The 15,484-nt window shown below is 35.3% G+C and overlaps 1 protein-coding gene across 7 annotated transcripts in view; it reads left to right on the plus strand.

Moving 5' to 3' along the window:
- Positions 1–15,484, plus strand: part of LOC132702109 (A disintegrin and metalloproteinase with thrombospondin motifs 7) — a 185,340-nt gene that overhangs the window by 123,616 nt on the left and 46,240 nt on the right. For all 7 annotated transcript variants that reach the window (XM_060670548.1, XM_060670546.1, XM_060670544.1 and 4 more), the window contains 2 exons: positions 5,178–5,392; positions 11,612–11,761. In XM_060670548.1, the coding sequence (XP_060526531.1) occupies positions 5,178–5,392; positions 11,612–11,761 (365 nt within the window). The remainder of the gene's footprint in view (positions 1–5,177; positions 5,393–11,611; positions 11,762–15,484) is intronic.

The raw sequence follows: 15,484 nt of genomic DNA on the forward strand, positions 1-15,484 counted from the left end.
GTTTTTTCGAAACCAACTTCACACTTATGCCGCATAACCATTATATGTCTTGAGAGCTGATATTGCAAGGCTTGTGTGTGAAAAAGTTCTATTAATTCTACGCAGTAGTTTTTGGTTGGTGCCCTTTTAAATATGGAGAGCAATAAGCAGCATTTTCGTCATATTTTACTTTTTTACTTCAGAAAAGGTAAAAATGCTGTCCAAGCGAGAAAAAAATTGACGGATGTGTATGGTTAACAGTACGCCAGTGCCAGAACTGGTTTGCAAAATTTCGATCCGGCAATTTTGATGTCGAAGATGCACCACGGTCTGGAAGGCCGGTCGAAGCTGACAAAGATGCGATAAAGGCATTAGTTGATGCAAATCGGCGAATAACCACACGAGAGATCGGTGAGAGATTAAATTTGTCGAATTCGACTGTTTATGGCCATTTGAAAGGCATGGGCTTAACCTCGAAGCTCGATGTGTGGGTGCCCCATGTCCTTACGGAGCGAAATTTGTGTCGTCGCGTTGACGTGTGTGATTCGCTCCTCAAACGTCAAGAAAATGATCCATTTTTAAAGCGGATTATTACTGGGGACGAAAAATGGGTTGTATACAACAATGTTAAACGCAAGAGGTCATGGAGAAGAAAAGATGAACCGGCTCAAAGCGTGTCAAAAGCCAACATTCACCAAAAAAAGGTGATGCTCTCCGTTTGGTGGGATGTCAAAGGAATCGTTTTTTTTGAACTTTTGCCGGACAATACAACGATTAATTCAGAAGTCTATTGTCATCAACTGGACAAATTGAATGATTCACTTAAAGAGAAGAGGCCCGAATTAATCAACAGGAAGGGTGTAGTGTTCCACCAGGATAATGCGAGACCTCACCCAAGTTTGGTCACTCGCCAAAACCTTATACAGCTTGAATGGGACGTACTGCAACATCCACCATATTCTCCAGATCTGGCGCCTTCCGACTACTATTTGTTCCGGTCCCTGCAAAATTTTTTGGATGGCAAAACCTTTACCTCAAATGAAGATGTCAAAAACCACCTGAACCAGTTTTTTGCCAGCAAGGACCAAAACTTTTATGAGAGGGGAATTATGTTACTGCCAGAAAGATGGCAAAAGGTGGACCAGAATGGCCAATATATAATTTAATAAAATATTTATTCATTATACAAAAACTGTCTTTCATGTTCCCCAAAAAAAACGAAATGACTTTCCGAACAACCAATAACATGTAATGTTCGTATCGTGTGGCCCCTTTTCTTTTGCATCTGGTTTCCAATAGAGCACATATATCGATTTTATAATTATTTAAAGCAATTATGATTTCTTGGTCTCTCTTGTTCCATGATCTAATATTCCAGCATGCAAACCTTAATATATTTTTCCGTTTCCGTATTCGTCTCCGTGCTCTTGCCATTGCCGTCTGTTCCCTAATCCGCGCAGCATCCGAAGCTATTTTTCCAGTTCTATGAGCTAGATTATTTTTTTTACTCAAGGCAGGAAGCTAACCTTACCTAGAAACTCTCCTCCTTTACCCGGGCTTGGGACCGGCAACATGACTATGGGCTACTCAATCCACCCATAATCATGCAGGCAGAGTTGTATTTGTGTTTTGCAAAAATGTGGCCAAAAAATGAAGTCGTAGAAAATTATAGTTGTATGGTAGATTTTTCAAGTCACTCGTATATTAAGCACTCGTTCCGCTCGTGCCAAATAAACTCAAATGCCGTTTACCACACTTGTTCCATAATATACTATATATAATATATGTTATATTCGTGGCCGGGGTATTTTGTTTTCAAACACTACTCCCTTAGGACATAACGCACTCAAAAGTCACTACTTTATTTAAACTGAACAATAAGAAACGCATTCGAAGTGTTACATCAAAATCAACTGAATCTGACAAAATACTTAACAAAAATGCAACAAAATCCAAATCCATCGTTCCTGCGGTGTACCGGGTATTTATGCGGTAGTTGGACAGTGAGCGTAGAAGAGTTCTAGAACGTAGAGGAATTACTCGCTTCTTGGTTAGCACTACTTAGTAGACAAGGTAATATAATACTAACGACTATGAGGTTCAATAATGTTATCCTGATATTGAGATTGTTGTAAAAAACGAGATTGAATTACTCCATATAACATATATATTAGAAGGCCACTGTAGTATTTGTGGATAAGTTAAAGATCGTGTTTATGTAAATCACCCTACATAACACTAGAAGATATGAAAAATAAGATTCAGGACGCGTGCAGGGGAACAACACCGTTTTGTTAAGGAACGTCCAAAATTATTGGGAAAAAACGAAACATGCGTATCCAAATAGAAGAGCATAATTTTGAACATTTATTGTAACATAATGAAAATTAAAAATAACACAAATTAATTTTTAGTAGTAGGTATTTAACATTATTTATTTTTGGTGTGAATTGCTTGCTGTTGCTTAATCTACGGCTCCGAAAAATTTCTTTTTCCAGTTCATTTATTATCGCAGCCCTGTTTATTAATAGTTTTGTCATTGCTAACCAATATTATGGCAACAGTCTTTGACAGAAAGATGGAAAATATTGAAGAAGTTAAAATAAATCCCAAAGTGTTAAAAATAGTATAATAATAATAATAATATACATATATAATATACGTATATTTTGAACACCCTCTAGCATCTGATTCAAACTGCGTTGACGTCATCTTCGAAAAACATTTATATCAAATATGAGTAATCTACCTTCAGAAATATTGGTGCTGTCGTGTAAAAGCTATTTTTTTTAAACTGTTTCAAGTTTATGTATTATTATTAAAAAAAAGTGGAAATTTTCAAAACGCATTCAAAACTCAATTTAAGAATAGGGTGTTATATTTTATAGCCACTCTGTATACTTTATAATAATTTCAAATTGTGCATCCTAACAATTTTTAAAACTTTTGTGTTTACCATTTGCTCATAACTTTTGAAAATACTGTGATAATGAACTACCTGCTGCAAAAAAATGACAAAAATTCAGTCCCATTGCATGTGTTATACCCTAGCCATCAATAAACAAATACACAAATACAAATACAAATATACACAAATAAAATGAGCAAAAAAGGATGAAAAAAATATTAAAATCACCTTTTCGGTTCCCCACATGAGATAATAAGAGTAAGATCAGTATAGGAAGAATACAAAGCACCAAAGATAAATTACGTGAAAATGTTCATCGTATGGAAGATAGAAGCCAGATGTTCCATGATACCATGGTGGACTGTCACGTAGTGACCAAACTATATGGAATAGAGTAACGAACACTACAGCTCAGTGCAACAAAAACGTTATAAACTTACACGATGAACATTTTTTGCTTGCTTCTTCAGAGCGCTGTCTGAAGAAGGGACCAGTATGTTTCCCGAAATAGTAGAGAGCTTTAAGTTACAATAAAACAACTATGGATTATTCGATTGACATGAATTTTATTTATCCGAAAGATAATCTTGTGGCATTACATTTTAAATATGATTTCTGGCATATGACCGCCACGGCTGGCCCCGATGTAGTCCAATCTGGACGTCCAATTTTCGATGACTTTCCAACTTTTGTTGCCGTATATCGGCAATAACACGACTAATGTTGTCTTCCAAATGGTCAAGCGTTTGTGGCTTATCCGCATAGACCAATGACATTACATAGCCCCACAGAAAATAGTGTAGCGGTGTTAAATCACAATCAAAACGTGAAATTAGGCGGTCACCAAACGTGTCTTTCAATAAATCGATTGTGGCACGAGCTGTGTGATATGTTGCGCCGTCTTGTTGAAACCACATCTCCTGGACATCATGGTTATTTAATTCAGGAATGAAAGAGTTAGTAATCATAGCTCTATACCAATCACCATTGACTGTAACTTTCTGACCATCATCGTTTTTGAAGAAGTACGGACCAATGATTCCACCAGCCCATAAAGCACACGAAACAGTCAGTTTTTCTGGATGTGTGTTTCGACATACACTTGAGGATTAGATTCGCTCCAAATACGGCAGTTTTGTTTGTTGAAGTAGCCATTCAACCAGAAGTGCGCTTCATCGCTAAAAAAAATTCGCTTATGAAAATCGGGAACAACGGCAATCTCGTTTTGGACCCATTCTACGAATCTACGCCTTACTTGATGATCGTTTGACTTCAATTCTTTCACGAGTTGGATTTTGTAAGCACGTAAACCAAGATCCCTCCGCAAAATCTTCCATAAAGTGGATGGACACAGACCCAATTCCTGTGCTCGATGGCGGATGGACTCATTCGGGTCTTCCTCATTGCTACGCTCTACAGCAATAGGGGATGCGAGTTATCGATAAGAGTAAACGTGGTGCGAAAACGTTCCATGGTTAAGCGAATTAACTGCTCTGATGGACGATTTTGTCGACGATGAAATGGACGTAGTGCGCGATAGGTATTCCGCACAGAACCATTATTTTCGAAATAAAATTGCACTATTTGATGAATTGCCAAGCCAAACTGAGAATAAATCACTTGACAGCTGTTAAATCGGTCGCCATCTGGAACAGTAATGCCAACTTAAAACATCGAAAAAAAACACCCATTAAAAGTTACTTTTAAATTACCTTTCTACCACTCTGTGGTTGAAGTAGATTAAATTGTCTAAATCAGCTTTTTTTGGTCGGTTTTGCTTTGGTGTGGACACAAAATAGAAAAATTTCCAAATCAATATATCGAATATAGGAAAAACGAATGAAGAAATGCAATGTGTCAAATTTAAAGTGCTTAAAGCTTGAGAGCACTTATGCAGCTACATTTTGTAAGGGAGTTCATATATGAAATACGTGCAGGAACCCTAATACTTCAAGCTTTAGTAAACAAATCATTCCGGGACAGTTATCCCCGAATCAAACTGCACTTCGTTGGGCAACAGAGTCGGCAATTATGCGAATTCGTCGGACTGTGAGATTCTCCGATTTATTATCGTGCGCTTTGTTCAAGGCTGACTGGCGACGAGGTTTTATCCTGCATTTAGCTTAGATTAGGAGGTAAGTTCGGTATTTACGTCGGATTAATCCCTTTCGTCCGTAACGATCGTTTGTTACTTCCACTCCCGAACATTTATACGAGTTATCTCTGAAAGCCGTATAAGAGTCGAATTTTTCTATTTTGCGACGACGCTGGTTGAGTGTTTTTCTTTCAGGTTTCCTCGTTTTATCAAGACCCCAGTATAGGCAACTACATCAACGTAGTGGTGGTGAAAATCATTCTGATTGACGATGTTTCGGCTGAACCTGCCTTTGTGGCCACGACCAATGCCGACACCACCCTGAAAAACTTTTGCAAGTGGCAAAGGTCCCTAAATCCCGGTGACGATTCGCATCCGCATCATCATGACGTCGCCATACTTTTAACCAGGTAAAACCAGGTGACTATGTAGTAATCTGTTACGTTCCAATTTGGACTTTATGTTATATTTCCAGTGAAGTAAAGAATTAACTGTGTATTTGGCTTTTATTTATTAAATCACGCTTCTCGTGCTAATTCGATTCTAGTGTGTTTGGTACTTTGCTTCAAATCAATCTTACTTTATATTTCTGATTGCTTTCTTCTTTCTCTGTGGGAAGATAAATCAGTAGTTACTTACGGATAGTGCTTTTTGCTAGTGACTTTACGTATGTAATGTAATATGGAATGGTATAGCGGCAGGATATCGAAAAGACTCCTTCGACGTCATTATTGTTTTGCTGTTGTTCGAGTTGTAATGAAATACGGTAGAATCAGCAATTATTCTTGAAGCTTCACTGGCAGTTAAAGTGAAAATTGCTTACTTACATACGGCTGTTTGTTTTAAAGTTAATCTCTCGGTATGCGATCTTCTTCGTTGGTTACCGCTACGTCTAGTATGCAACCAGTAAAGCGCGTTAAGTTTCGCATTTTTGCATGACCGGAGGAGTTTTATTTCACTCCCTAAATGCTGTCGCTGACTTCATGCCATTTATTAGCAGCTCGTAATTTAATATTTCTTTGCATTCCTTTTTTTACTAATAATTACATTTGCATCACACGGCAAGGTGGGCAACTAATAACAGCCATCGATGGTAAAGTCTGTTCATAGATATAAGAAAGTGACTAACTGATACGAATTAAGGAAACCCGGGCAAGCTGTAAGAATGAAATATGGCCGAACAGGTCCGTACTTTGCTTAGAATTTAATTATTTGGGGTTTTGTTAGGAAAGATACTAAATAATATTTATTATTTTATGTATGTATTTATGTTTAAATCTAAAATAAAATTACAAATTATTTTATTACCTTTTTTTTAGTCAATGTCTACTGTGTAGTCAACTGTCTACTGTGATAACTTGCATTGTCCATTACAATTACGCTATTGGGAGGAATGTTTGGAACTAGTTTGTTTTTAAACCAACTTTCAAATAAATCAGCGGTGGTGTCTTCATGGTAATCCAGACAAGAATTTTTAGTATTTTTCCAACCATCTCTAGAGCCAGCATGCAAAATAGTTATTTTTTTACCTCTTTTTGATGGCGCTATTCTTTTACACTTATCCGGGGTATCATAAGTGTCCAACCAGGTTTCATCCAAGTAAATAATTGGCCTTTGTTGTTCTCTGTAAATCCTAATTTTTTCTAGATATTCCAGTCGCCATTTCCGAATTCTAAAAGATTCCGTTAAAACTTGCCTTTTGCCAATTTTTTTTAATCTAAAACCCATGTGTTGAATACACTTCCAACTTTCAATGAGAGTCAAATAAACATTGTTTATAACTTCCTTAGTCTCAATAGAATATTGTTTTCGACATTTGGGTGGGAGCATCTTCTGAGATACACTAGACTCGCACATATTTTGCATAATTCGCACACGATCCAACACACGCTGTATTACGCACGAAATAAGAATGATTACTAATAAACTTAAACTAAGTAGTATACCAAACCAAAGAATATTAAACACAGATAGGTATAAAATTATTTTCTATTAGGGACCACAATTTTACGTCAATTTAAATTCCGAAAATTTAGGTAAAAATCTTGTTGCATTGTATGTTAATGACCACCCTTGGATAATCCCATTCAAAAGCAATTAGTCACATTAGTTACGTGTAGGGTTGTATAGCATTGACTATCAATTTTATTCGCACTATCGATACCTCGACTGAGAGAATTTCTAGTACCTATTAGCTTTCTTAAGATTATATGTAGAAAATCTCGACGATTGCTAGCCAGATACATTAATTTATTATAAAAAAATTTCCTTTACATACAGTCTCTATTAGCCATGTCGATTCGTTAGAAGAGTCCAACCCTATATATTTTGTTCTTTGGTCTAACTACGCAAATCGCGCATTTTTCTGGCTTCAATTTCCGTTAGTCGAGGATCAGCAAGCAACAGGTTCATAATTGTGTGGAAGTTTTACCTATTTTAGGGATTTGGAACCCGTATGCTGCTGTTTAATTTGGTCGTAGTGTCCTATCGTGCGTTTTGGGTTTGCGAATTGAAATAATTCCTCTTCGTTAAGCCACCCAACATCAGACCGGTTTCTCGATTAATCGGATGTAGGCTCCGTATTCCTAACGTCCAAGACGAGTGGAAAATCAGAAACCGTGTAACGGTTTTTTCCCTATGGGAAGGGAATATAGCGCGACAGATCAGTAGGAATTCGTAGACCTACGTAACCGACCTGTCGCGGACCGAGACTCTTCTGGGAACTCGAGTATTTTTCCCGAGGTCGTCTCGTCCGAGTTATTAACGACGACCCTGATACTGACCGCTTACATCAGCAGATCAGGCTACCATCCATTTATTTTTATTATTAGTGTTGAAATTTAGTGACGATATTATTTTTTTCTCTCTCTTTCGATCTTAATTTATTTGCGTAAGTCAATTCTATCCCCGGATAATATTATTGAGTTTAATTTACAAATGTAAGCGGACGTGATCACGAAGCTACGGGGGTAGTTTAGTGGTACTACCAACATTTTACTTACGCACAACTTATTAAATAATTCTTTTTTTTTGTTGCTCTTTCTTTGCCTGACCTGCCCCACAAGACCGAGCTCTCAGCTGCTCGCTGGTTTACTGAGTGTTCCTTATATACATTTCTTATATATTATTATTCCAATTTTCTAATTTAAATTTTCAAAAAAAAACGTGGCAAATCACAAGCATTTTGTTGTTTTTTTTTTTGGGGGGGGGGGGATTGCTTTCACGTCAAGGCTGCTCCCTTTGGTAATGACTCTGCAAGTGAACAAAGTTCCCAAAAATGCTCACCACTGCTGGATTCTTTATTACATCTGAATTCCACCTGCGCCGGTTGTTGATATTTTAAGCTTCCCCACGTTTCGTCAATCATCCTGTTGGATTCTTAAGATCTTAACCGAAACTGCCTCGCATTCTAATCTGTCCCTCCTTATATATTGTTTGAGAGGGCGGACCTAATGGAGGGGCATGAACATTGCCTCGGATAACTAATTCCTATATTGGTGTGGAGATAAAGTCCTGAGTCGCGGTTAAGATTGTTTGATTGCTTATAGATTTCTATACATTCTCGGATTTTTCGTTGGTAGAAGAATTAATTATTCCAAGAGTTTTAGTTTTATCGAATAAGATTTGATGAGCTTATTTGTCGTAGTCTTAAGGCTATTTCATGTTCTTTTAGACTAGTTCATATATATCGTCTTGTGTCTTCGATATATTCTTTGCCATATATGCATAGAATGCTGCAAATTCCTTTTATCTGGCATCAACTCTTCGACCAAAGAAAAATCTTAACCGTGACTCAGGTCTTTCACCAATATGGCAATCAGTCATCGGAGACAATGTTCATGCATCTTCGTTAGGTATATTTTCGGCATTTTCCGTCACTGTTGAATCCTAATATTTGAACTGTTTGACTCTTTCGAAGTTGTATTCGGCTATGGTGATATTTTTTCATATTATATTATTGTTTTTTTTTTTTTCAAAGAAACTTCCACAAGCTGCTATGGTAATTGTAATCCTATTTGCAACTCTTTTTTATTCCTCTTGCATCTTGGATGTTTATAAATGAAGAATAAAACTAAAATTCTTGCGTAATCATTTCTTCTATCAAAAAAAAAATCGAACCGCGACTGGGGTTTTTAACTTTCACCAATATGGTAATCAGTAATCCGAGACAATGTTATATAAGCACGCATAGAGTGAAATTCAAACCAATTTCAGTTAGTCAGCAACCGATGCAGGAGGAATCCAGATGATTTGTAAATGGTATTACAGTAGCCTGTGGAAGTTTCTTTGACACATTAACGTTTCAATTCAATAAATCACAAGTAACAGCACCTAGCACAGTTTCTGAGAATAATTTAAAAATGTTGACCATTTTTTTAAACAATTTTTGGCTAGTGGTATTGGCAATTGATTTATTTTTTACAGGGTGTCCAAATATAATCAATCAGTTGCGTCATTTTTGAAAAGGCGAAATTTTGATTTTTCTTGTACGACATCCTGTATATTATTACATGGTGGGGTGCCAAATTTAATCCTATAACGATTGTTTATTCCTTTTCCTATACATAATTTCAGAAATGGTACCGACTGCGGGAACTGTTACAAACACTCTCGAAAAGAAGAATGTTCGCGAGAAGGCACTATATAATCTAGTCCAACATTAGCCTGAAGGCCCAGAAACGACCAATTATATTGCAAGACTAATAGTTGAGAAAATATATACAGTGACGCCTTAAAATCCTTGGCCCCCTTTTGAATCGTATCGTATCATATTATATCGTATAATCGTAATATATCGTATTATATAAGACATTTCTACAATTTTGTTACCGAAAATGACATTTCCAAAAGTCAAAATCACGGCTTGGCATTGTTTCGGCTTTTTTTATAGAACAATGGCTCATGAGGCACTTTATTTTTTATTTATTTTTATTATTTTTTATATTTATTTTTGTTTTTTTTATTTAATTAATTTAATTTTATATTAAATTAATTCAGGTGAAAGTTAAAGAAAATGTCTAAAAAAATACAAATTAAAATATTCAAAATAAAAAAATATATATAAATTAGAAAATGTCACATGCCCCACTATTGCACAAAAAAAATATGTCGAAACTATTGCAAGCCGTCATTTTGAATTGCCCGTAAAAAAATTGAAAATTGTCTCATATAATACTATCCCAAATTTCATCGCAATATACCGATATTCCATTAAAACTAATATAATAATATATAAAAATCCAAGAAACAAAAGAAACAATGGAAAATGAAAAAAAAAAAAGAATATTTCAAAGTTTTATTGCCATCTATAACCGAATTTGTTGTTGAATATAACTTGAGTGAATGGGAGTTTGCCTCAAGGGGAACCGGAAACAAAAATTAATTTAGTTATAGTGTAAGGAAAATTTTGTTCTGTAAGTAAATTCGATTTTATTAATTTTTTTATTTTACTGCTAAGACTATTACAAATATTTCTTGCCACACAACGTAATTCGCCTGAGTTAAGTTTTTCACGGTTTTTGTGGGAATGTGGAAGTTGAACCTGAAACCGGTTTACCTGATTTTATATTTGATGGTTTAAAATATTGAAATCATTTTAAAAGGGAAATATATAACTACGTTAATGTATGATGAAGACAGAACACATAGAGGGGTTTTGTAATTTTTTAATTGATTTTTGAGTTTGCCAAGATCCGTTATTGATTATTGATTATGACAAAAGGTGACCATTGTTTTTATAATTTACATCAAAGGAGTTAAAAAACCGTAAAACTGTTTAGATCAGGAAATCTAGATTTGGATTTTCACCTCTGGTGCTTAAATTTTACACAAGCACAAGAATGACAATCTGCAATTTGTCAATTCATTTATCCTAAACAGGATGTCTCCATAATTGGATGAAAGATATTTTTTGAAAGGTTTTTTTTTTAATAAGACGCTCTGTATATTATATATTATACCCATTTTCGATGGTTTTCTTGTTTTATATTTTATTATTATTCCTACTTTGATGTGATATTTTTGCAGACAATGAAAGATTACAAATTTTAGCTCAATCAGATAATAAACTGTATTATTAGTTTCGAAAGGAACCGAGTGTAGAAAAAAAAAGGACGACAAACCTTGTGAATTAAAAAAAATGCACATGTCATACTTGGCAAACTAGAAAGAATTTCGGAGTTTTATTGACTCTTAATTGAAAGTAGCGTTTCATACCAATTTCGAAATGAAGATTTTTGCGTTTCCGTTTCCAATACCATGAATTAAAAACGTTTAAACGGTGCATTGTTGGAAATAGTGCTACATCTTTCAATTTTTTTAAATTACTCAAAATATCTTGAGATTTAAGTACAGGGGAACCTGAAGTAACCTAACATGAAATTTTCTCAAAAATATACGGGGTTTTCTATTTAAATAAACTGTGGTGGAGGTATAAAAGAATCCCGCAGCAGTACGCTATCCTCTGGTGCCCGTTTTATTTATCGTTTTTTTCGTTCGTTGTCATATGATCCTTGCCGTGGAACCTCGCCTAGTTGACAAGTTTCTCTCCGTTATATTGTATTTAAAAACTAAGCTGCGACGAACCTAACGAGTACCTGTGGCGTCAACCTGTTGATTTTTACGAATAGGAAGGACATTTGTGCCCGACAAGACACTCCGTGCGGCACCCTAGGAGTGGCACACATCGGAGGCATGTGCAAAGCTACGAGAAGTTGCAGCGTCAACGAAGACAACGGCATAACTTCGGCCCATACCATCGCTCACGAAATGGGACACAAGTAAGTTTCGAGTACTTCGAGATTTCCTTTTGACGCAACGAAACCCAAAAAAGTTGTCAACGAAGACGGAGTAAACTCGCATTCGTGGGAAACGACCGCCTCATACATATGCAAAGCGCTTTTATTAAATCAGACAGCGCATAGTTTGATACAATGTTGAAGCAACTCGATACCGCTTTAAACTGTTTACTCTATCTTTGTTTTCGTACGCTGATGGCCGATTAACGTCTGATTTAATGTTTTTAACACGCTAAGCATCACTTTTATCGTCACATGGCAAATAAGAGTGAGTCACGCCAAGTATCATCTTCCGTTAGATAGTGGGGGAAAACGGTGCAGCTTGTCTACGTGGCGTCTCACTTAAAGCGACTAGGGAAAGAAAAACTTAAGTTTTTTATTTCTTTCACACTAGCGAATATTAAAAATGTTTGCAAATTCGACTACTTGGAAAGTAATTTATTTAGTTCAATAAAGTTTTACTAACATAAATAAAGGCATTGCATACGAAGTATTTTTCATGTTGATTGAAGAAACGTCGGAAATGGGACAAAAAAAAATCAGAACTTTCAAATTCAAGTTTGTTTGTCCTGTTAAGAAGGATTTTAAAGTTGTAAGGACGATGTTTTCGATTACTTAAAATTTTTGAAATGATTTCCTTGCGATAAATCTATACACAAGTGAGTCAAGGATTAGAATCAAGTTCATTATCTTATTAGTCTCAAAAGCTATGGGAAAATGTTGAATCCAGAAGTTGTAAAGGTTGTAAGCAAGCATAATTTAAAATTATATTAAGATATACAGGATGACGCAAAAAAGGAACACCCTTTTTCTAAATTTTGTTTTGAATTTATTTTGAAATTCTTCAACTTTTTTATATATAATATTACATACCTAAACCCAATAGTTTACCGAATAATTAAATTTTTCTATAAAAATACTAGTTTTCGCACTAGAAAAAAAAAGCGATACCGCTATTATTTTAATATTTGATATTAAGGTTATTTGAAGATGACGCAATATAGATTAGATTCTACAAGGTCTTCAAAATACACGAATATATCTGGATCTTCGTAAGTAAATAAATACATTCAAACGTTTAAAACTGACTGTGATGAGCGTGAGTGAAGATGCACTGGCTCAGGTCATATTACAAAGGACAACATCTCAATATGGCTACTCTTGCATTGCACCTAAAAATGTACAGGGTGAATCAACGATAGAGTAAGATCCATTATCTCATTCGTTTTAAAATGTATGAGAAAATGGCAAATAAAAATGTTGTAAAGTTGACTCAAAAAAACGTGACGAATAAAACACACATTTTTTAAAATGGAATGCTTCATTTTTAATATCTGTTTCAACTTAATTTGTTAATAGTTTTTTCAATATGTTGTCCTATGTAATTTTTCTAAAAAAATACTAGTTTTTAGTTAGATAGATAGTTTTTAGTTTTAAGTAGATCATCATATGTAAAAGATGTATCCATCGAAATTTGAATTAGATGCTACAAGGTGTTCACAATAGCGAATATATTTGGATCATTTTAAATTGAAAAATCTTGATTTTCTTAAATGGCGCACATATCTATTATGATTTTTTCTGAAAGATCCTACAAAAACCTTCAACCTTGATTAAGTATGTCTTATGTATACTTTTAATAATTTGCGATTTATTTTAACTTTCTTCTTGACTAAGGTGATTGCTATAACATTAGTTCGACATGACAAAATGAGATTGTAAAATTTCAACCCGACAACAAAAAATACAAATAAATTCATAAAATGTATGGTGGTCTCAGTAAATTAAAAAAAGTACGGATTTTCCTGAAGCTCAAGGTCAGTATTCGTCAAGTAGCTAACTTATGTGATACACCCCAATCAACCGTTAATCTCACCAGTAGAAAACACAAACATAACTTCCATATGGGACCACACCAAGAACTTCTAGACTGTTATTTTGAAAAAAGAGTAAGTTTCTGCGCCGTTATAAATGAAGCAATAGAGGCCGATCCAAATTTTTTGTCTGATATAAGGTTTCCCGATGAAGCTACTTATCGCAGTAACGGTGCAGTTAATTGTCATAACATGCATTATTATTCAACAGTTAATCCATTCTGGGTACGGGACGTGCAAAACCATAACCACCGGTCACTGATTGTATGGTGTGAAATTAAACACTTTAAAGTTATTGGACCATATTTCTTTCGGGCTAGATATTTTTGCAGAATGATTTTTCAAGAAGAATCGGTAGATGTAGAACATGTGATCATGTGACTTAACATCACTGGATTTTTTTTATTTTCTCAATAAAAGTTGTAGGTTTTTGTGAAATCTTGCAGGAAAAATAATAACATATATGGCCATTTGAGAAAATCGGGATTTTTCAATTTCTTCTTCTTCTTAACGTGCCCTACACTATCTCAAAGACAAGGTTCTACTGACAGCAACATGACAAGACACCAGTGTTATTTATGCCTGTCCAATGTTTGATATTACGCAGTCAGGAAATCTGCTTACGAACCACACCTCTCTCGCCCTCGACCTTCCCTTATAGGATTTACTGCGGGATTTTCTACTTTGCCCCTCTGAGTATGTGGCCGAGGTAACTAATATTAGGTTTTTTAATTACTTCAAAAAGATCTCCCTGTACGCCTACTTTTCTGAGAACCTCCTCATTGCGGAGCATTCTTCTTAGTGACCACATTTCGAATGCCTCTAGCCTATTGATTTATAGCAATTCCAAGATATTTAAATGGTTTAATCTGCTCTATGGATTCGTTGTTAATATATATGGTTGATTTCTTTGCTGGCTTTCTGCTAATGATCATATGTTTAGTTTTTGAGATGTTTATATTCAAGCCTCTACTTTCTCCAACACGGTCTATTATTTTCAGTATCAATTCATTTTATGACAGGTCATCGGCATAGCGCAGGTTATTAATTGGACTGCAAATCACTTTAATTCCACAGTCAATTTCATCCAAAGCATCGGTGAATATGCTTTCCACATACAAGTTAAACAATATGGCTGACAGGATGCATCCTTCGCGAATGCTCTTGAGTTTGTCAAACTCCTTTGCAACAGCCTCCCTCTCCAGTCTGATGCGAACTGTTTGATTCCAATACAGATCTGGGATGTGACCTGTGTCATAAATCCAATTAAACAACTCCAGCAAGATGTTCACATTTTTGTCAACCAGATAGGCCCTCGGTTGGGAGCTTACAAGTTGTTTAGGATCGTCTTCTTTCAATTTAGGTACTGTTTCCGATATACGTGTGATATTTCTTTGAATTTCTTATATAAGCCAAACGAGTCTTCTTTGTTCTGTAAAGCTTCAACTTTATCGCAGCGTTCTTCCATCCACTGTTGTTTTGCTCTTCTAATCTTAACCCGGATCTCTTTGAATTTGGGTATACATAGGTTGATCTAATTGGATATTATATTGCTTCCGGACTTCCATCGAATCCAAAATCTCCTTAGTCATTGACTCCTGCTTCTTATGCTTTCTGCATGCAATATCTCTGTTGACATCTACAATTGTTGATTTAATACCATTCACAATGTATTAAATAATATTTGCCTTTTCACTTACATCATCGATTAATTAATATCCGTAATACCACTTTAGGTAGATAGACGTATCAAGATTCATTATTTAGTATACCACTTTTTTTTTAAATATACGAGTGATGGTGGTACGGAATTTCACATGTCTGTTTTGGC

This window comes from Cylas formicarius, unplaced genomic scaffold, assembly GCF_029955315.1.
Source record: "Cylas formicarius isolate icCylForm1 unplaced genomic scaffold, icCylForm1.1 PGA_scaffold_5__7_contigs__length_24384050, whole genome shotgun sequence".
Taxonomy (NCBI): Eukaryota; Metazoa; Arthropoda; class Insecta; order Coleoptera; family Brentidae; genus Cylas; species Cylas formicarius.